Source organism: Pristiophorus japonicus, unplaced genomic scaffold (genome assembly GCF_044704955.1).
Source record: "Pristiophorus japonicus isolate sPriJap1 unplaced genomic scaffold, sPriJap1.hap1 HAP1_SCAFFOLD_253, whole genome shotgun sequence".
NCBI lineage: Eukaryota > Metazoa > Chordata > Chondrichthyes > Pristiophoridae > Pristiophorus > Pristiophorus japonicus.
The window spans coordinates 38,378-59,770 of record NW_027252263.1 but is presented as its reverse complement, the minus strand read 5'-3'; the positions used below and the strand labels follow the sequence as shown (position 1 = coordinate 59,770).

General features: G+C 45.3%; 1 protein-coding gene across 1 annotated transcript in view; it reads left to right on the top strand.

The window, feature by feature from the left end:
• nipblb (NIPBL cohesin loading factor b) overlaps nucleotides 1-21,393 on the top strand; it is a gene marked incomplete at its 3' end in the record, with an annotated part of 524,975 nt that overhangs the window by 478,657 nt on the left and 24,925 nt on the right. Inside the window, exon 40 of the mRNA XM_070871482.1 lies at nucleotides 9,579-9,752. Coding sequence (XP_070727583.1) covers nucleotides 9,579-9,752 — 174 coding nt within the window. The remainder of the gene's footprint in view (nucleotides 1-9,578; nucleotides 9,753-21,393) is intronic.

Sequence of the window (21,393 nt, the reverse complement as noted above, 5' to 3'; positions counted from 1 at the left end):
CGACCAAAAAGCAGGAAACTATAGACCAGTTAGCCTATCTGTGGTTGGGAAAATGTTGGAGTCCATTATTAAAGAAGCAATAGCAGGTCTTTTGGAAAAGCAAAATTCAGTCAGGCAGAGTCAGCATGGATTTATGAAGGGAAAGTCATGTTTGACAAATTTGCTGGAGTTTTGAGGATGTAACGAACAGGGTGGATAAAGGGGAACCAGTGGATGTGGTGTATTTGGATTTCCAGAAAGCATTTGACAAGGTGCCACATAAAAGGTTACTGCATAAGATAAAAGTTCACGGGGTTGGGGGTAATATATTAGCATGGATAGAGGATTGGCTAACTAACAGAAAACAGAGGGTCATGATAAATGGTTCACTCTCTGGTTGACAACCAGTAACTGGTGGGGTGCTGCAGGGATCAGTGCTGGGACCCCAACTATTTACAATCTATATTAACGACTTGGAAGAAGGGACCGAGTGTAACGTAGCCAAGTTTGCAGTCGATACAAAGATGGGAGGAAAAGCAATGAGTGAGCAGGACACAAAAAATCTGTAAAAGGACATAGGCTAAGTGAGTGGGCAAAAATTTGGCAGATGGAGTATAATGTTGGAAAGTGTGAGGTCATGCACTTTGGCAGAAAAAAATCAAAGAGAAAGATTGCAAAGTGCTGCAGTACAGCAAGACCTGTGGGTACTTGTACATGAAGCACAAAAGGATAGTATACAGGTACAGCAAGTGATCACGAAGGCCAGTGGAATCTTGGCCTTTATTGCAAAGGGTGTGGAGTAACACAAAAACATAGAAAATAGGTGCAGGAGCAGGCCATTCGGCCCTTCGAGCCTGCACCACCATTTAATAAGATCATGGCTGATCATTCCCTCAGTACCCCTTTCCTGCTTTCTCTCCATACCCCTTGATCCCTTTAGCCGTAAGGGCCATATCTTACTCCCTCTTGAATATATCCAATGAACTGGAATCAACAATTCTCTGCAGTAGGGAATTCCACAGGTTAACAACACTCTGGGTGAAAAAGTTTCTCCTCATCTCAGTCCTAAATGGCTTACCCCCTATCCTTAGACTATGTCCCCTGGTTCTGGACTTCCCCAACATCGGGAACATTCTTCCTGCATCTAACCTGTCCAGTCCCGTCAGAATTTTATATGTTTCTATGAGATCCTCTCTCATTCTTCTAAACTCCAGTGAATACAGGCCCAGTCGATCCAGTCTCTCCTCATATGTCAGTCCTGCCATCCCGGGAATCAGTCTGGTGAACCTTCGCTGCACTCCCTAAATAGCAAGAACGTCCTTCCTCAGATTAGGAGACCAAAACTGAACGCAATATTCCAGGTGAGACCTCACCAAGGCCCTGTACAACTGCAGTAAGACTTCCCTGCTCTCATACTCAAATCCCCCTAGCTATGAAGGCCAACATACCATTTGCCTTCTTCACCGCCTGCTGTACCTACATGCCAACTTTCAGTGACTGATGTACCATGACACCCAGGTCTCGTTGCACCTCCCCTTTTTCTAATCTGCCGCCATTCAAATAATATTCTGCCTTCGTGTTTTTGGCCCAAAATGGATAACCTCACATTTATCCACATTATACTGCATCTGCCAATTCAATTGCCCACTCACCTAACCTGTCCAAGTCACCCTGCAGCCTCTTAGCGTCCTCCTCACAGCTCATACCGCCACCCAGCTTAGTGTCATCTGCAAACTTGGAGATATTACATTCAATTCCTTCATCTAAATCATTAATGTATATTGTAAATAGCTGGGAAGTCTTGCTACAGTTATACAGGGTATTGGTGAGGCCACACCTGGAATACTGCGTTCAGTTTTGGTTTCCATATTTACGAAAGGATATACTTGCTTTGGAGGCAGTTCAGAGAAGGTTCACTCGGTTGATTCCGGGAATGAGGTGGTTGACTTATGAGGAAAGGTTGAGTAGGTTGGGTCTCTACTCATTGGAATTCAGAAGAATGAGAGGTGATCTTATCGAAACATATAAGATTATGAGGGGGTTTGACAAGGTGGATGCAGAGAGGATGTTTCCGCTGATGGGGGAGACTAGAACTAGAGGGCATGATCTTAGAATAAGGGGCTGCCCATTTAAAACTGAGATAAGAGAAATTTCTTCTCAGAGGGTTGTAAATCTGTGGAATTCGCTGCCTCAGAGAGCTATGGAAGCTGGGACAGTGAATAAATTTAAGACAGAAATAGACAGTTTCTTAAACGATAAGGGGTTATGGGGAGCGGACGGGGAAGTGGAGCTGAGTCCATGATCAGATCAGCCATGATCTTATTGAATGGCGGAGCAGGCTCGAGGGTCCATATGGCCTACTCCTGCTCCTATTTCTTATGTTCTTATGGAATAGAAAATAGGTTCAGGAGTATGCCATTCGGCCCTTCGAGCCTGCACCGCCATTCAATAAGATAATGGCTGATCATTCCCTCAGTACCCCTTTCCTGCTTTCTCTCCATACCACTTGATCCCCAATAAGAAATACAATAATAAGAAAAAAACGGATGGCACACCCAGCCCAGGCAACCCTGCAAAGTTCTCCTCATTAACATCTGGGGACTTGTGCCAAAATTGGGAGAACTGTCCCACAGACTAGTGCAGCAACAGCCTGTCATACTTACAGAATCATACCTTTCAGCCAATGTCCCATATTCCTCCAACACCAGCCCTTGGTGTGTCCTGTCTCATCAGCAGGACAGACCCACCAGGGGTGGCGGCACAGTTGTATACAGTCGGGAGAGAGTGGCCCTGGGAGTCCTCAACATTGACTCCAGACCCCATGAAGTCTGATGGCTTCAGGTCTAGCATGGGCAAGAAACCTCCAGCACCTTCGCTCAGCTGATGAATCATACTCCTCCATGTTGAACGCCACTTGGACGATACACTGATTGTACTCTGGGTGGGGGGGCTTCAATATCCAGCACCAAGAATAGCTCGGTAGCACCACTACTGACAGAGTCCTGAAGGACATAGCTGGGCCAACACACGGGAACCAACACACGGGAAAGTCCTAACTATCTGACCTCGTCCTCACCACTCTGCCTGTCGCAGATACATCTGTCCATGACGGTATTGGTAGCAGTGACCACTGCATAGTCATTGTGGAGACAAAGTACCGTCTTCACACTGAGGACACCCTCCATTGTGCTGAATGGGATAGATTCAGAACAGATCTAGCAGCTCAAAACTGAGTCTCCATGTGGCGCTGTGGGCCATCAGCAGCAGCAGCAGAATTGTATTCTACCACAATCTGTAACCTCATGGCCCGGCATATCCGTCACTCTACCATTACCATCAAGCCGGAGGACCAATCCTGGTTCAATGAGGAGTGTAGAAGAGTATATGAGGACCAGCACCAGGCGTAACCAAAAATGAGGTGCCAACCCGGGGAAGCTGCAACACAGGACTACATGCATACTAAACAGCGGAAGCAGTGTGCTATAGACAGGGTTAAGCGATCCCACAATCAATGGATCAGATCAAAGTTCTGCCACATTCAGTCGTGAATGGTGGACAATTAAACAACTAATGGGAGGAGGCGTACTGGGCTCTGCCATCCTCAATGATGGCAGAGCACACCACACGAGTATAAAAGACAAGGCTGAAGCGTTTACAACATCTTCAGCCAGAAGTGTCGAGTGGATGATCCATATCAGCCTCCTCCTGAGGTCCCCACCATTCCAGAAACTAGTCTTCAGCTAATTCAATTCATTCCACGAGATATCAAGAAACGGTTGAGTGCACTGGATACAGCAAAGGCTATGGGCCCCGATAACATCCTGGCTGTCGTGCTGAAGACGTGCTCCAGAACTAATCACATCTATAGCCAAGCTGCTCCAGTACAGTTACAACAATGGAAAACTGCCCAGGTATGTCCTGTCCCCATAAAGCAGGACAAATCCAAATCCGGCCAATTACTGCCCCATCGGTCTACTCTCAATCGTAGCGAAGTGATGGAGGGTGTAGTCGACAGTGCTATCAAGTGGCAGTTACTCACCAATAACCTGCTCACCAATGCTCAGTTTGGGTACCGCCAGGACCGCTCTGCTCCAGACCTCATTACAGTCTTGGTCCAAACATGGACAAAAGAGCTGAATTCCAGAGGGGAGGTGAGAGTGACTGCCCTCGACATCAAGGCAGCATTTGATCAAGTGTGGCATCAAGGAGCCCGAGTAAAACTGAAGTCAATGGGAATCAGGGGGAAAATGCTTCACTGGCTGGAGTCATACCTAGCACAAAGGAAGTTGGTTGTAGTTGTTGGAGGTGAATCACCTCAGCCCCAAAACATTGATGCAGGAGTTCCTGGGCCCAACCATCTTCAGCTGCTTCATCAATGACTTTCCCTCCATCATCAGGTCAGAAGTGGGGATGTTCACTGATGTTTGCAAGTGTTCAGTGCCATTCACTATTCCTCAGGTAATGAAGCAGTCCGTGCCCACATGCAGAAAGACCTGGACGATATTCAGGCTTGGGTTGATAAGTGGCAAGTAACATTCACACCACACCACATAAGAACATAAGAATTAGGAACAGGAGAAGTCCATCTAGCCCCTCGAGCCTGCTCCGCCATTCAATAAGATCATGGCTGATCTGGCCGTGGACTCAGCTCCACTTACCCGCCCGCTCCCCATAACCCTTAATTCCCTTATTAGTTAAAAATCTATCTATCTGTGACTTGAATACATTCAATGAGCTAGCCTCAACTGCTTCCTTGGGCAGAGAATTCCACAGATTCACAACCCTCTGGGAGAAGAAATTCCTTCTCAACTCGGTTTTAAATTGGCTCCCCTGTATTTTGAGGCTGTGCCCCCTAGTTCTAGTCTCCCCGACCAGTGGAAACAACCTCTCTGCCTCTATCTTGTCTATCCCTTTCATGATTTTAAATGTTTCTATAAGATCACCCCTCATCCTTCTGAACTCCAACGAGTAAAGACCTAGTCTACTCAATCTATCATCATAAGGTAACCCCCTCATCTCCGGAATCAGCCTGATGGATCGTCTCTGTACCCGCTCCAAAGCCAGTATATCCTTCCTTAAGTAAGGTGACCAAAACTGCACGCAGTACTCCAGGTGCGGCCTCACCAATACCCTATACAGTTGCAGCAGGACCTCCCTGCTTTTGTACTCTATCCCTCTCGCAATGAAGGCCAACATTCCATTCGCCTTCCTGATTACCTGCTGCACCTACAAACTAACTTTTTGGGATTCATGCACAAGGACCTCCAGGTCCCTCTGCACCTCAGCATGTTGTAATTTCTCCCCATTCAAATAATATTCCCTTTTGCTGTTTTTTTTCCCCAAGGTGGATGACCTCACACTTTCCGACATTGTATTCCATCTGCCAAACCTTCGCCCATTCGCTTAACCTATCCAAATCTCTTTGCAGCCTCTCTGTGTCCTCTACACAACCCGCTTTCCCACTAATCTTTGTCATCTGCAAATTTTGTTACACTACACTCTGTCCCCTCCTCCAGGTCATCTATGTATATTGTAAACAGTTCTGGTCCCAGCACCGATCCCTGTGGCACACCACTAACCACCGATTTCCAACCCGAAAAGGACCCATTTATCCCGACTCTCTGCTTTCTGTTCGCCAGCGAATTCTCTATCCATGCTAATACATTTCCTCTGACCCCGCGTACCTTTATCTTCTGCAGTAACCTTTTGTGTGGCACCTTATCAAATGCCTTTTGGAAACCTAAATACACCACATCCATCGGTACACCTCTATCCACCATGCTCGTTATATCCTCAAAGAATTCCAGTAAATTAGTTAAACATGATTTCCCCTTCATGAATCCATGCTGCGTCTACTTGATTGCACTATTCCTATCTAGATGTCCCGCTATTTCTTCCTTAATGATAGTTTCAAGCATTTTCCCCACTACAGATGTTAAACTAACCGGCCTATAGTTACCTGCCTTTTGTTTGCCCCCTTTTTTAAACAGAGACGTTACATTAGCTGCTTTCCAATCCTCCCCAGAATTTTGGTAGATTATAACGAATGCATCTGCTATAACTTCCGCCATCTCTTTTAATACGCTGGGATGCATTTCATCAGGACCAGGGGACTTGTCTACCTTGAGTCCCATTAGCCTGTCCAGCACTACCCCCCTAGTGATAGTGATTGTCTCAAGGTCCTCCCTTCCCACATTCCTGTGACTAGCAATTTTTGGCATGGTTTTTGTGTCTTCCACTGTGAAGACCGAAGCAAAATAATTGTTTACGGTCTCAGCCATTTCCACATTTCCCATTATTAAATCCCCCTTCTCATCTTCTAAGGGACCAACATTTACTTTAGTCACTCTTTTCCGTTTTATATATCTGTAAAAGCTTTTACTATCTGTTTTTATGTTTTGTGCAAGTTTACCTTCGTAATCTATCTTTCCTTTCTTTATTGCTTTTTTAGTCATTTTTTGCTGCTGTTTAAAATTTTCCCAATCCTCTAGTTTCCCACTCACCTTGGTCACCTTATACGCATTGGTCTTTGATTTGATACTCTCCTTTATTTCCTTGGTTATCCACGGCTGGTTATCCCTTCTCTTACCGCCCTTCTTTTTCACTGGAATATATTTTTGTTGAGCACTATGAAAGAGCTCCTTAAAAGTCCTCCACTGTTCCTCAATTGTGCCACCGTTTAGTCTGTGTTTCCAGTCTACTTTAGCCAACTCTGCCTTCATCCCACTGTAGTCCCCTTTGTTTAAGCATAGTACGCTCGTTTGAGACACTACTTCCTCACCCTCAATCTGTATTACAAATTCAACCATACTGTGATCACTCATTCCGAGAGGATCTTTTACTAGGAGATCGTTTATTATTCCTGTCTCATTACACAGGACCAGGTCTAAGATAGCTTGCTCCCTTGTAGGTTCTGTTACATACTGTTCTAAGAAACAATTCCCTATGCATTCTATGAATTCCTCCTTCAGGCTACCCCGTGCGATTTGAGTTGACCAATCGATATGTAGGTTAAAATCCCCCATGACTACTGCCGTTCCTTTTTCACATGCCTCCATTATTCCCTTGATTATTGCCCGCCCCACCGTGAAGTTATTATTTGGGGGCCTATAAACTATGCCCACCAGTGACTTTTTCCCCTTACTATCTCTAATCTCCACCCACAATGATTCAACATTTTGTTCATTAGAACCAATATCATCTCTCACAACTGCCCTGATATCATCCTTTATTAACAGAGCTACCCCACCTCCTTTCCCTTCTTGTCTATCTTTCCGAATCGTCAGATACCCCTGTATGTTTAATTCCCAGTCTTGGCCACCCTGCAACCATGTTTCTGTAATGGCCACCAAATCATACCCATTTGTAATGATTTGTGCCGTCAACTCATTTACTTTACCGAAATGCACGCAGCATTTGAAATAGAGTGTTTTAATACTAGTTTTTAAACCATGATTTTTAGTTTTGACCCCTCCTGCAGCCCCTTTATATTCAGTGGCCCTTTTTGTTTTTTGCCTTGGGTTTCTCTGCCCTCCATTTTTACTCATCTCCTTTCTGTCTTTTGCTTTTGTCTCCTTTTTGTTTCCTTCTGTCTCCCTGCATTGGTTCCCATCCCTCGTCCACATTAGTTTAACTCCTCCGCAACAGCATTAGCAAACACTCCCCCTAGGACATTGGTTCCGGTCCTGCCCAGGTGAAGACCATCCGGTTTGTACTGGTCCCACCTCCCCCAGAACCGGTTCCAATGCCCCAGGAATTTGAATCCCTCCCTGCTGCACCACTGCTCAAGCCACGTATTCATCTGAGCTATCCTGCGATTCCTACTCGAACTAGCACGTGGCACTGGTAGCAGGCCATGACCATCTCCAACAAGCGAGAGTCTAACCAACGCCCCATGACATTTAACGGCATTACCATCGCCAAATCCTCCACCATCAACATCCTAGGGGTCACCATTGACCAGAAACTTAACTGGACCAGCCACATAAATACTGTGGCCACAAGCGCAGGTCAGAGGCTGGGGATTTTGTCACTTCCTGACTCCCCAATATATTGTCAGAAGATTACTTAATGTCAGTGACATGTTAATGTGTATACATTTTTAGATGGGGAGTGGATGAAATTAATTATCTCTAATGGTCAGGGGCAGCTCCTGAAGAAAATGGCCCACTGGGTTGCCAGAAATCTACTGTGTATCCATTTTACACCCGAGTATTAAAAATAGTTAATATTTTAATTGTCTGACCATTGAGAAGAATCTGTTTGATCTTCAAATGGCCTGCTTCATCAAAAATTGAAGACAGACATGTAATAGGGCAGCAACTCTTGGGTTCTCCGTTCCCTGCTTCACACTGTCTATTCCACGTGAAGCAGGGAATTGGGGCTGTGTGCAATCATCACCCAATAACATTTCAGAGAGTCAGAAACCTGGTCCAAAGCAACTGAAAAGAACTGCTCGGATTTCAGACTCGTTATTTCAGAGCACCGGGTGTGGTGTAAGTAAAGTATTATACTGCTAGTCTCTCGTTGTATTCTGCTTCTGTATAATTTACTTGTAAATAAATTGCCCTGTTAGTTTTAGCCTGTAGGTTGTGGTCTAACGGAATGATATTTACCAGGTTTTGGAGCAGACTGTAAAGTGGTGGGCATCCCATGTGTTGTGCATGCACAATCCCACAGAATAAGGTCCTGAAGCTGCTATCAATCATATTTTGCATAAAGTTTCACTTCATTGATTTGGTCACTACTTGTTTACATCGAATTTACAGCACAGAAACAGGGCATTCAGCCGGTGTTTATGCTCTACACCCTCCCATCCCTCTTCTTCTCATCCTATCACCACATCCTTCTATTCCTTTGTGTTTATCCAGCTTCCCCTTAAATGCATCTCTGCTATTCACCTCAACTCTTTGTGCAGCGAGTTCCACATTCTCACCACTCTCTGGGTAAAGAAGTTTCTCCTGAATTCCTAATTGGATTTATTGGTGGTTCTGAGCAAGGGTTGAAACGCAGTGTTCTTTCCACAGGTGCTGACTGACGCTCTGGCATTTTCTGTTTCTCTTTCAGATTTCTATTATTGGCAGGTATTTGCTTTTTGTTAACGTAGCGCATTGGTTGGGAACTATAGTTTGGAGGCTGGAGTTCCCAGGAAACTCCACATCACTCCCTGGACTTTCCCCACCAACCCATATCATTTAGCACTCGTATCCGTTCAATCACCACACTTACCATTATGGAAACTCTTTTTTGTCTGTGTAAGAATTGATGTTGGGGCAGAGGCTAGATTTTAACATGGCATTAACACCCAATAAGTTTGTCTTTTTTTCCCTTGTAGTTGCAGCGATTTCTGTTTTTACTTGTATTTGGGTCTGCTTGATGTAGTATCCGGGATTGTGCTCTGATTCTGTTTGATATTTTGTATGAGAGGAAATTATGTGCACACAGTGATGATGGTGTGTCGTGGGGGGCTTCCAGCCAGCCTGCGGTTTTGTTCCAGTCTGTGATGGCCCACAGCGCTTGTAAAGGCAGTAAAGCAGTGCCCGAGCGCAATATTGCAACAGCCTGTTAGAGAATTGAGTGCCAACTGTCTGTTTTTCCAGGCTTTGTATTCATCCAGCATCCGGATCTGATGTTTGAACAAGAAGTGAAGAATTTGTATAACAATATTCTAAAAGACAAGGATGCCTCAATCGGGCTGAAAATCCAGGTGCTGAAGAATCTTCAGACGTACTTGCAGGAGGAGGACTGCCGAATGCAGCTAGCTGATAAAGATTGTGAGTAGCAACGCTTCTTCCCATGTGACTGAAGGGTCAATAACCAGAGGGCACAGATTTAAGGTGATTGGCAAAAGAACCAGAGGTGACACGAGGAAAAACTTTTTTACGCAACAAGTGGTTAGGATTTGGAATGCACTGCCTGATAGGGTGGAGGATATCGATTCAATAGTAGCCTTCAAAAGGGAATTTATTGCTGATTCAACTGGGGTAACTACCAATGTAGAGGGTATGTGTGGGCCAGAAATCTTATAAACAAAAAAATGAGGCGCGCACGCACAACTTCCCCCAAATCGATAGGTTGTTGAGTTTACCTTCAAGTAACAGCTGGCGGAATTGGAGCAGTCTGCTTGTGTGCTGCAAAAGAGTGGGAGAGCTATAGTGATAGGGGACTCTATTGTAAGGGGAATAGATAGGAGTTTCTGTGGCCGCAACCGAGACTCCAGGATGGTATGTTGCCTCCCTGGTGCAAGGGTCAAGGATGTCTCAGAGCGGCTGCAGAGCATTCTGGAGAGGGAGGGTGAACAGCCAGTTGTCGTGGTACATGTAGGTACCAACGATATAGGTAAGAAGCGGGAAGAAGTCCTACAAGCTAAATTTTGGGAGCTAGGAGTTAAATTAAAAAGTAGGATCTCAAAGGTAGTAATCTCTGGATTGCTACCAGTGCCATGTGCTAATCAGAGTAGAGGGAGCAGGATAGTTAGAATAAATATGTGGCTTGAGCAGTGGTGCAAGAGGGGGGGATTCAAATTCCTGGGACATTGGAACCGGTTCTGGGGGAAGTGGGACCTGTACAAAAGGGACGGTCTGCACTTGGACAGGACTGGAACTGATGTCCTCGGGACAACATTTGCTAATTCAGTTCGGGAGTGTTTAAACTAATGTGGCAGGGGGATGGGAACCTATGCAGCGAGATAGGGCGAAGTAATAGGGAGTCAGAAACAGATGGTAGAAAGGTAAAAAGCAATAGTGGAAGGCCGAGTAAACAAAGGCAAGAAACAAAAAGGACCACACTACATCATAATTCTAAAAGGACAAAGGGTGTTAAAAAAAAAAACAAGCCTGAAGGCTTTGTGTCTGAATGCAAGAGTATCCGTAATAAGGTGGATGAGTTAACTGTGCAAATAGATGTTAACAGATATGATGTGATTGGGATTACAGAGACGTGGCTCCAGGATGATCAGGGCTGGGAACTCAACATCCATGGGTATTCAACATTCAGGAAGGATAGAATAAAAGGAAAAGGAGGTGGGGTAGCATTGCTGGTTAAAGAGGAGATTAATGCAATAGTTAGGAAAGACATTAGCTTGGATGATGTGGAATCTATATGGGTAGAGCTGCAGAACACCAAAGGGCAAAAAACGTTAGTGGGAGTTGTGTACAGACCTCCAAACAGTAGTAGTGATGTTGGGGAGGGCATCAAACAGGAAATTAGGGGAGCATGCAATAAAGGTGCAGCAGTTATCATGGGTGACTTTAATCTGCATATAGATTGGGCTAACCAAACTGGAAGCAATAGGTGGAGGAGGATTTCCTGGAGTGCATAAGGGATGGTTTTCTAGACCAATATGACCAATAGGGCCTGATGGACTGCATCCCAGAGTACTTAAGGAGGTGGCCTTGGAAATAGCGGATGCATTTTCCAACATTCCATTGACTCTGGATCAGTTCCTATCGAGTGGAGGGTAGCCAATGTAACCCCACTTTTTAAAAAAGGAGGGAGAGAGAAAACATGGAATTATCGACCGGTCAGCCTGACATCGGTAGTGGGTAAAATGATGGAATCAATTATTAAGGATGTCATAGCAGTGCATTTGGAAAGAGGTGACCTGATAGGTCCAAGTCAGCATGGATTTGTGAAAGGGAAATCATGCTTGACAAATCTTCTGGAATTTTTTGAGGATGTTTCCAGTAGAGTGGACAAGGGAGAACCAGTTGATGTGGTGTATTTGGACTTTCAGAAGGCTTTCGACAAGGTCCCACACAAGAGATTAATGTGCAAAGTTAACGCACATGGGATTGGGGGTAGTGTGCTGACGTGGATTGAGAACTGGTTGTCAGACAGGAAGCAAAGAGTAGGAGTAAATGGGTACTTTTCAGAATGGCAGGCAGTGACTAGTGGGTTACCGCAAGGTTCTGTGCTGGGGCCCCAGCTGTTTACATTGTACATTAATGATTTAGACAAGGGGATTAAATGTAGTATCTCCAAATTTGCGGATGACACTAAGTTGGGTGGCAGTGTGAGCTGCGAGGAGGATGCTATGAGGCTGCAGAGTAACTTGGATAGGTTAGATGAGTGGGCAAATGCATGGCAGATGAAGTATAATGTGGATAAATGTGAGGTTATCCACTTTGGTGGTAAAAACAGAGAGACAGACTATTATCTGAATGGTGACAGATTAGGAAAAGGGGAGGTGCAACGAGACCTGGGTGTCATGGTACATCAGTCATTGAAGGTTGGCATACAGGTACAGCAGGCGGTTAAGAAAGCAAAAGGCATGTTGGCCTTCATAGCGAGGGGATTTGAGTACAGAGGCAGGGAGGTGTTGCTACAGTTGTACAGGGCCTTGGTGAGGCCACACCTGGAGTATTGTGTACAGTTTTGGCCTTCTAACTTGAGGAAGGACATTCTTGCTATTGAGGGAGTGCAGCGAAGGTTCACCAGACTGATTCCGGGGATGGCGGGACTGACATATCAAGAAAGACTGGATCAACTGGGCTTGTATTCACTGGAGTTCAGAAGAATGAGAGGAGACCTCATAGAAACGTTTAAAATTCTGATGGGTTTAGACAGGTTAGATGCAGGAAGAATGTTCCCAATGTTGGGGAAGTCCAGAACCAGGGGTCACAGTCTAAGGATAAGGGGTAAGCCATTTAGGACCGAGATGAGGAGAAACTTCTTCACCCAGAGAGTGGTGAACCTGTGGAATTCTCTACCACAGAAAGTAGTTGAGGCCAATTCACTAAATATATTCAAAAAGGAGTTAGATGTAGTCCTTACTACTAGGGGGATCAAGGGATATGGCGAGAAAGCAGGAATGGGGTACTGAAGTTGCATGTTCAGCCATGAACTCATTGAATGGTGGTGAAGGCTCGAAGGGCCGAATGGCCTACTCCTGCACCTATTTTCTATGTTTCTATCACTGAGCAACCAAGTAGTCAGGCAGCTCTCCAGTCTCAGTACAACTTCAGGACAACACTGACGTTGTACGTGAAATAAAATGGGGGCTCCGTGGATGATTGTGATATAGAAACATAGAAATTTACAGCGCAGGAGGAGGCCATTCCGGCCCATCGTGTCCCACCGGCCGACAAAGAGCCTCACGGCCCTCGGTCAGCAGCCCTGAAGGTTACATATAAACCTATGAACAATGACGGAAAGGCAAAGAGCACCCAGCCCAACCAGTCCGCCTCACACAACTGCAACAGCCCTTATACTGAAACATTCTACACTCCACCCCGACCGGAGCCAACTGTTGCGTGGTGCAAGTACGTGATGTCCCAATGGAAATCCAGGTCTCATCTTTTCTAAATCATGCTTTTGCTCTCAGTGTTGTTGAGTGTCAGGCTGTCGATATGTGGCACAGCTTTGAGTGATTCAGTCACACTGAGCAGACACTGCAGGGCAGGGTTCAGCAGGAGCCCAGGAAAGAAACCGTACCACCAAAAACATTTAAAGTGCTCCACGGTTCGACTGCACTCACCTCTGGGTTATGTTTCACTGCAACATTCACATACACCATGTTCCTGACTTGGTCCATTCAAGGAGATAATGCAAGTGTGAGCAGCCCCTGCTAATGTTGCCTGTGGCAGAGCAGATTTATGAGGCAGTGGTATTAACAGGTGCAAGGTGGGGGAGTGAGTCATTTCTCGCTGTATGTATTGAGCAATAACATTTTGAGTTCCATCTTTCTAAATAGCTCAGTTGGAATAAAATGTCCAAGAGCCTGTTCACTTTCCTGATGTTGAGACAGAAATAACCAGAGTGAAAGTGGGAATGAGTGGAGGTATGAAATGTCAATGATTTCAGGAATATATCGCTGGGATGTGGCCACTACTTCAGCAAAGTGACAAATCCCAGGATTGCATCTCTCTGGTCCAAACTGATTGCAGCTTTGCTCCTCTTGCCAAGTATGAACCTGGCATGAATTACGGTAGCAAAGTGGTTATGTTACTGGACTAGTAATCCAGAGACAAGAGTTCAAATCCCACCACGGCAGCTGGGGAATTTAAATTCAATTAATTAAATAAATCTGGAATTAAATAACTAGTATCCGTAATGGTGACCATGAAACTGCTGGATTGTCGTAAAAACCCATCTGCTTCACTTAGAACATCCTTTAGAAACATAGAAAATAGGTGCAGGAGTAGGCCATTCGACCCTTCGAGCCTGCACCACCATTCAATAAGACCATGGCTGATCATTCCCTCAGTACTGCTTTCCCTCCATACCCCTTGATCCCTTTAGACGTAAGGGCCATATCTAACTCCCTTTTGAATATATCCAATGAACTGGCATCAACAAATCTCTGCGGCAGGGAATTCCACAGGTTAACAACTCTCTGAGTGAAGAAGTTTCTCCTCATCTCAGTCCTAAATGGCTTACCCCTTATCCTGAGACTGTGAGCCCTGGTTCTGGACATCCCCAACATCGGGAACATTCTTCCTGCATTTAACCTGTCCAGTCCCGTCAGAATTTTATGTTTCTATGAGATCCCCTCTCATCCTTCTAAACTCCAGTGAATAAAGGCCCAGTTGATCCAGTCTCTCCTCATATGTCAGTCCAGCCATCCCGGAAATCAGTCTGGTGAACCTTCACTGCACTCCCTCAATAGCAAGAACGTTCTTTCTCAGATTAGGAGACCAAAACTGAACACAGTATTCCAGGTGAGGCCTCACCAAGGCCCTGTACAACTGCAGTAAGACCTCCCTGCACCTATACTCAAATCCCCTAGCTTTGAAGGCCAACATACCATTTACCGCCTTCATCGCCTGCTGTACCTGGATGCCAACTTTCAATGACTGATGTACCATGACACCCAGGTCTCGTTGCACCTCCCCTTTTCCTAATCTGCCGCCATTCAGGTAATATTCTGGCTTCGTGTTTTTGCCCCCAAAGTGGATAACCTCACATTTATCCATATTGTACTGCATTGCCATGCATTTGCCCACTCACCTAACCTGTCCAAGTCACCCTGCAGCCTCTTAGCGTCCTACTCACAGTTCACGGCGCCACCCAGTTTAGTGTTAGCTGCAAACTTGGAGATATTACACTCAATTCCTTCATCCAAATCATTGATGTATATTGTAAAGAGCTGGGGTCCCAGCACTGAACCCTGTGACGTCCCACTAGTCACTGCCTGCCATTCTGAAAAGGACCCGTTTATCCCTACTCTCTGCTTCCTGTCTGCCAACCAGTTCTCTATCCACGTCAGTACATTACCCCCAATACCACGTGCTTTAATTTTGCACACCAATCTCTTGTGTGGGACCTTGTCAAAAGCCTTTTGAAAGTCCAAATACACCACATCCACTGGTTCTCCCTTCTCCACTCTACTAGTTACATCCTCAAAAAATTTCGGAATATTAGTCGAGCATGATTTCCCTTTCATAAATCCATGCATACTTGGACCGATCCTGTCTCTGCTTTCCAAATGGGCTGTTATGCCATCTTTAATAATTGATTCCAACATTTTCCCCACTACCGATGTCAGGCTAACCGGTCTATAATTACCCGTTTTCTCTCTCCCTCCTTTTTTAAAAAGTGGTGTTACATTAGCTAACCTCCAGTCCATAGGAACTGATCCAGAGTCGATAGACTGTTGGAAAATGATCACCAATGCATCCACTATTTCTAGGACCACTTCCTTAAGTACTCTGGGATGCAGACAATCAGGCCCCGGGGATTTATCAGCGTTCAATCCCATCAATTTCCCTAACACATTTTCCCACCTAATAAAGATATTCTTCAGTTCCTCCTTCTCACTAGACCCACTGTACCCTTGTACATTCGGAAGGTTATTTGTGTCTTCCTTCGTGAAGACAGAACCGAAGTATTTGTTCAATTGGTCTGCCATTTATTTGTTCCCCATTATAAATTCACCTGAATCCGACTGCAAGGGACCTACGTTTGTCTTCACTAATCTTTTTCTCTTCACACATTTATAGCAGCTTTTGCAGTCAGTTTTTATATTCCCTGCAAGCTTCCTCTCGTACTCTAATTTCCCCTCAATTAAACCCTTTGTCCTCCTCTGTTGAATTCTAAATTTCTCCCAGTCCTCAGGTTTGTTACTTTTTCTGGCCAATTTATATGCCTCTTCCTTGGTTTTAACACTATCCTTAATTTCCTTTGTTAGCCACGGTTGAGCCACCTTCCCCGTTTTATTTTTACTCCAGACAGGGATGTACAATTGCTGAAGTTCATCCATGTGATCGGTAAATGTTTGCCATTGCCTATCCACCCTTTAAGTATCCTTTGCCAGTCTATTCTGCCCAATTCACGCCTCATACCATCGAAGTTACCTTTCCTGAAGTTCAGGCTCCTAGTTTCCGAATTAACTGTGTCACTCTCCATCTTAATAAAGAATTCTACCATATTATGGTCACTCTTCCCCAAGGGGCCCCGCACAACAAGATTGCTAATTAGTCCCTTCTCATTACACATCACCCAGTCTAGGATGGCCAGCTCTCTGGTTGGTTCCTCGATATATTGGCTGAGAAAAGCATCCCTAATACACTCCAGGAAATCCTCCTCCACCGCATTACTACCAGTTTGGTTAGCCCAATGTATGTGTAGATTAAAGTCGCTCATGATAACTGCTGTACCTTTATTGCACACATCCCTAATTTCTTGTTTGATGCTATCCCCAACCTCACTACTACTGTTTGGTGGTCTGTACACAACTCCCACTAACGTTTTCTGCCCTTTGGTATTCCACAGCTCCACCCATACCGATTCCACATCATCCAGGCTCATGTTCCTCCTTACTATTGCATTAATGCGTCTGTGCATTTTAAAAGAATCTCGGGACGAGATGGCAGAGAGGCATTACTACACATATTTAATAATTTGTTAGATAAAGGTGTAGTGTCGGGACTGGCAGATAGCTAACGTAATACCTATATTTAAGAAGGGGAATAGAACATGTACAGGGAATTATAGGCTTAACATCGGGGGTAGGAAAAATAACACATCGCTACTAAAGGAAAAAATAGGAGAACATCTAGAAACCGAAAGTATAATAATGAATAGTCAGCGTGGATTTCAAAAGGGAAAGTCCTGCTTGACCAACCTTGTTGAATGTTTTGAAGAGGTAAGGCGTCCCAAATCCGGCAACCTCGGGACCGAGGCCATGCCGGTTTTTGGATTTTTCCGGATTTTGGGTCGGATGTTAAAACAGAGCGTGAGTCTGGTCGGGCCGGGTCGAGGGGAGCACGTGAGTTGGGATCGAGGGTCATTCGGCAAGGCTTGGACCGATCGCACACCCCAATCCTACTCGATCTGAAATGCGCTTTTGTTTTAAAAAAAATGTTTAAATGTCCGATTTTCGGACAATTCTGGTTTTCCGAACTGCAAATTCGGGACATTGTACCTGTATTGAGGAGGAATGCAACAAATTACAGGAAGAAATTAATAAATTTGCAGAATGGGCATATCATTGGCAAATGAAGTTCAACACTGATAAATGTGAAATATCACATTTTGGTAGGAAGAATAGGGAGGTCACTTATTACCTGGAGTGTGCAACTCGAGGCGAGGTAGAGGAACAAAGGGATCTGGGAGTACAAATGCACAGATCACTAAAAGCTGTGACACAGGTTAACAAGGCCGTAAATAAAGCAAATCAAACATTGGGTTTATTTCTAGGGGTATAGAATTGAAAAGTAGGGAAGTTATGCTCAACCTGTATCAAACCTTGGTTAGACCGTACTTGGGAGTACTACGTACAGTTCTGTTCGCCATATTATAGAGGCGTTGGAGAGGGTGCAGAGAAGATTTACAAGGATGATATCAGAAATGCGAGGGTATACATACCAGGAAAGGATGAACAGGCTGGGTCTCTTTCCTCTTGGAAAAAAAGAAGGCTGAGGGGTGACCTAATAGAGGTCTTCAAAATTATGAAAAGTTTTGAGAGTGTATACAGATCATAGAAATTTACAGCACGGAAGGAGGCCATTCGGCCCATCGTGTCCATGCCGGCCGACCAAGAGCTATCCAGCCTAATCCCACTTTCCAGCTCTCGGTCCGTAGCCCTGTAGGTTACGGCACTTCAGGTGCACATCCAAGTACTGTTTAAATGTGGTGAGGGTTTCTGCCTCTACCACCCTTTCAGGCAGTGAGTTCCAGACCCCCACCATCCTCTGGGTGAGAACATTTCCCCTCAAATCCCCTCTAAACCTCCTCCCAATTACATTAACTCTATGCCCCCTGGTTGTTGACCCCTCTGCCAAGGGAAACAGGTCCGTCCTATCCACTCTATCTCGGTCCCTCATAATTTTATACACCTCAATCAGGTCTCCCCTCAGCCTCCTCTGTTCCAAGGAAAACAACCCCAGCCGATCCAATCTTTCCTCATAACTAATATTCTCCAGTCCAGGCAACATCCTCGTAAATCACCCCTGTACTCTCTCTAGTGCAATCAAATCTTTCCTGGTGACCAGAACTGCACGCAGTACTCTAGTTGTGGCCTAACTCGTGTTTTATACAGTTCAAGCATAACCCCCCCCCCCCCCCCCCCCACCGCTCTTGTATTCCATGCCTTGGCTAATAAAGGCAAGTATTCCGTATGCCGCCTTAATCACCTTATCTACCGGACCTGCTACCTTCAGGGATCTGTGGACATGTACTCGAAGAATATTTCCACTTGTGGGGAAGAGCATAACTAGAGGCCATCAATATAAGATAGTCACCAAGAAATCCAATGGGGAATTCAGAAGAAACTTCTTTACCCAGAGAGTGGTGAGAATGTGGAACTCGCTGCCACAGGGAGTGGTTGAAGCGAATAATATCGATGTATTTAAGGGGAGGCTGGATAAGGATATGAGGGAGAAGGGTTATGCTGATAGATTTAGATGAGGAAAGACTGGAGGAGGCTCGAGTGGAACATAAACACTGGCATGGACTGGTTGGGCCGAATGGCCTGTTTCTGTGCCGTATATCCTATGTAATCTTATGTACAATTTTAAACTGTTCAGGAAGAGAGAGACCTGGGATGTATGTACACAACTCTTTGAAGGTGGCAGGTCAAGTTGAGGCTGTTTTTATTTTTTTAAAAGCATATGGGATCCTTGCCTTTATTAATATTAATAATGCCTGTAGTACAAAAGCAAGGAAGTTATGCTACACTTTTATAAATCACTGGTTCATCATCTTCATAGGCAGTACCTCGAAACGAGGATGACTTGCTTCCACGCCGAAAAGGATGAGTTCACAGGTGTTTCAATGAAGGACCTAATATTCCAGATCCCGAACTACATCCTGAAGGGTGGAAGATGCCTGTGTGTGGATTTTTTTAATGAGCCGTTGCACACCAGCCACCACACGGGCTTGACAGAGCGAGGTCTTGGTCCAGTGGCAAGGGTTAACCAGGACCACTGGAGACCAGCTCTGCTGCATGGACCCAGTGTGCTCACATATCGCAGTGTGGGCTGGGCCCGTGCTGCCCCTGGGCCCCAAAGTCACGCTTCTCCTGGGATCCGATCACATCGCTGTACAATCTCTCGCTGCTCCTTCGCCCCAACCTCGTTGCTCCTGCTGTATCTGCCATCACTGGAGAATCGTGTTCAATTGTGGGCATCACACTTTAGGAAGGTTGTCAAGGTGTTGGGGTGGGTACAGAAGGGATTTACCACAATAGTACCAGTTATCTGAGGAGACTGGAGAAGCTGGGCTTGTTCTCCTTAGACAGAGACGGTTAAGAGGAAATTTGATTGAGGTGTTCAAATAAGGAGAGACTGTTTCCAGTGGGAGAAGGGTTGATAACAAGAGGACACAGATTGGCAGAAGAACTAGAGGCGACTTGAGGAAAGTTTTTTTAACCCTGAGTTGTGATCTGGAATGCACTGCCTGAAAAGGTGGTTGAAGCAGATTCAGTAATAACTATCATGAACAGGTACAGAAGATATCCCGTAATATCTTTAGTTAACAAAAATCCATCAGTCTTGGATTTAAAATTAACAATTAATCTAGCGTTAATTGCCGTTTGCAGAAGAGAGTTCCAAACTTCTACCACACTTTGCGTGTAACAGTGTTTCCTAATTTCACTCCTGAAAGACCAGGCTCTTAATTTTTAGATTATGCACCCCCCCCCCCCCCTAGTCCTAGACTCCCCAACCAGCGGGAATAGTTTCTCTCTATCTACCCTATCTGTTCCCCTCAATATCCTGAGAACTTTGATCAGATCACCCCTTAACCTTCTAAATTCTAGGGAATACAACCCTAATTTGTGTAATCTCTCCTCATAATCTAACCCTTGGAGTCCAGTTATCAATCCTACACTGCACCATCTCCAACGTCAATATCTCCTTCCTAAGGTGTGGGGCCCAGAACCTCTCAGTACTCCAGGTGTGGTCTAACCAGGGCTTTGTACAGCTGCAGCTCAACTTCTACCTCATTGTAGTCTTGTCCTCTAGATATAAAAGCCAGCATTCCATTAGTCCTTTTGATTATTTTCTGTACCTGTTCATGATTTAGACAGGTTAGATGCAGGAAGAATGTTCCCAATGTTGGGGAAGTCCAGAACCAGGGGTCACAGTCTAAGGATAAGGGGGAAGCCATTTAGGACCGAGATGAGGAGGAACTTCTTCACCCAGAGAGTGGTGAACCTGTGGAATTCTCTACCACAGAAAGTTGTTGAGGCCAATTCACTAAATATATTCAAAAAGGAGTTAGATGTAGTCCTTACTACTAGGGGGATCAAGGGGTATGGCGAGAAAGCAGGAATGGGGTACTGAGGTTGCATGTTCAGCCATGAACTCATTGAATGGCGGTGCAGGCTCGAAGGGCTGAATGGCCTACTCCTGCACCTATTATCTTTGTTTCTATGATATTTTAATGGTCTCTCAAGTGGTGGTATGGGAAGAGGGTAAACAGCTAGAGGTCGTGGTCCATATCGGGACCAACGACATAGGTAGAAAGAGGGATGAGGTCCGACAGGCAAAAAAGGGATCGAGGAGAAAATTTAACGGGTAGGACCTCAAAGGCAGTAATCTCCGAGTTACTACCGGTGCCTCATGCTAATGAGTATAAGAATAAAAGGAGAGAGAGGATGAACGCGTGGCTGGAGAGTTGGTGTAGGAGGCAGGGCTTTAAATTCCTGAAGCATTGGGACCACTTCTGGGGGAGATGGGACCTGTACAAACCGGACAGGTTGCACCTCAACAGCGCCGCGACCAATATCCTCACGGGGAGTTTGCTAGTGCTGTTAGAAACAGAAACATAGAAACTAGGTGCAGGAGTAGGCCATTCAGCCCTTCGAGCCTGCACCGCCATTCAATAAGATCATGGCTGATCATTCCCTCAGTACTCCTTTCCTGCTTTCTCTCCATGTTGGGGAGAGTTTAAACTAGCTTGGCAGGCGGATGGGGATCTGAGCACAAATTCAGTAGGGAGCGAAGTAAAGCTGAAATTTGAGAGCAAGAA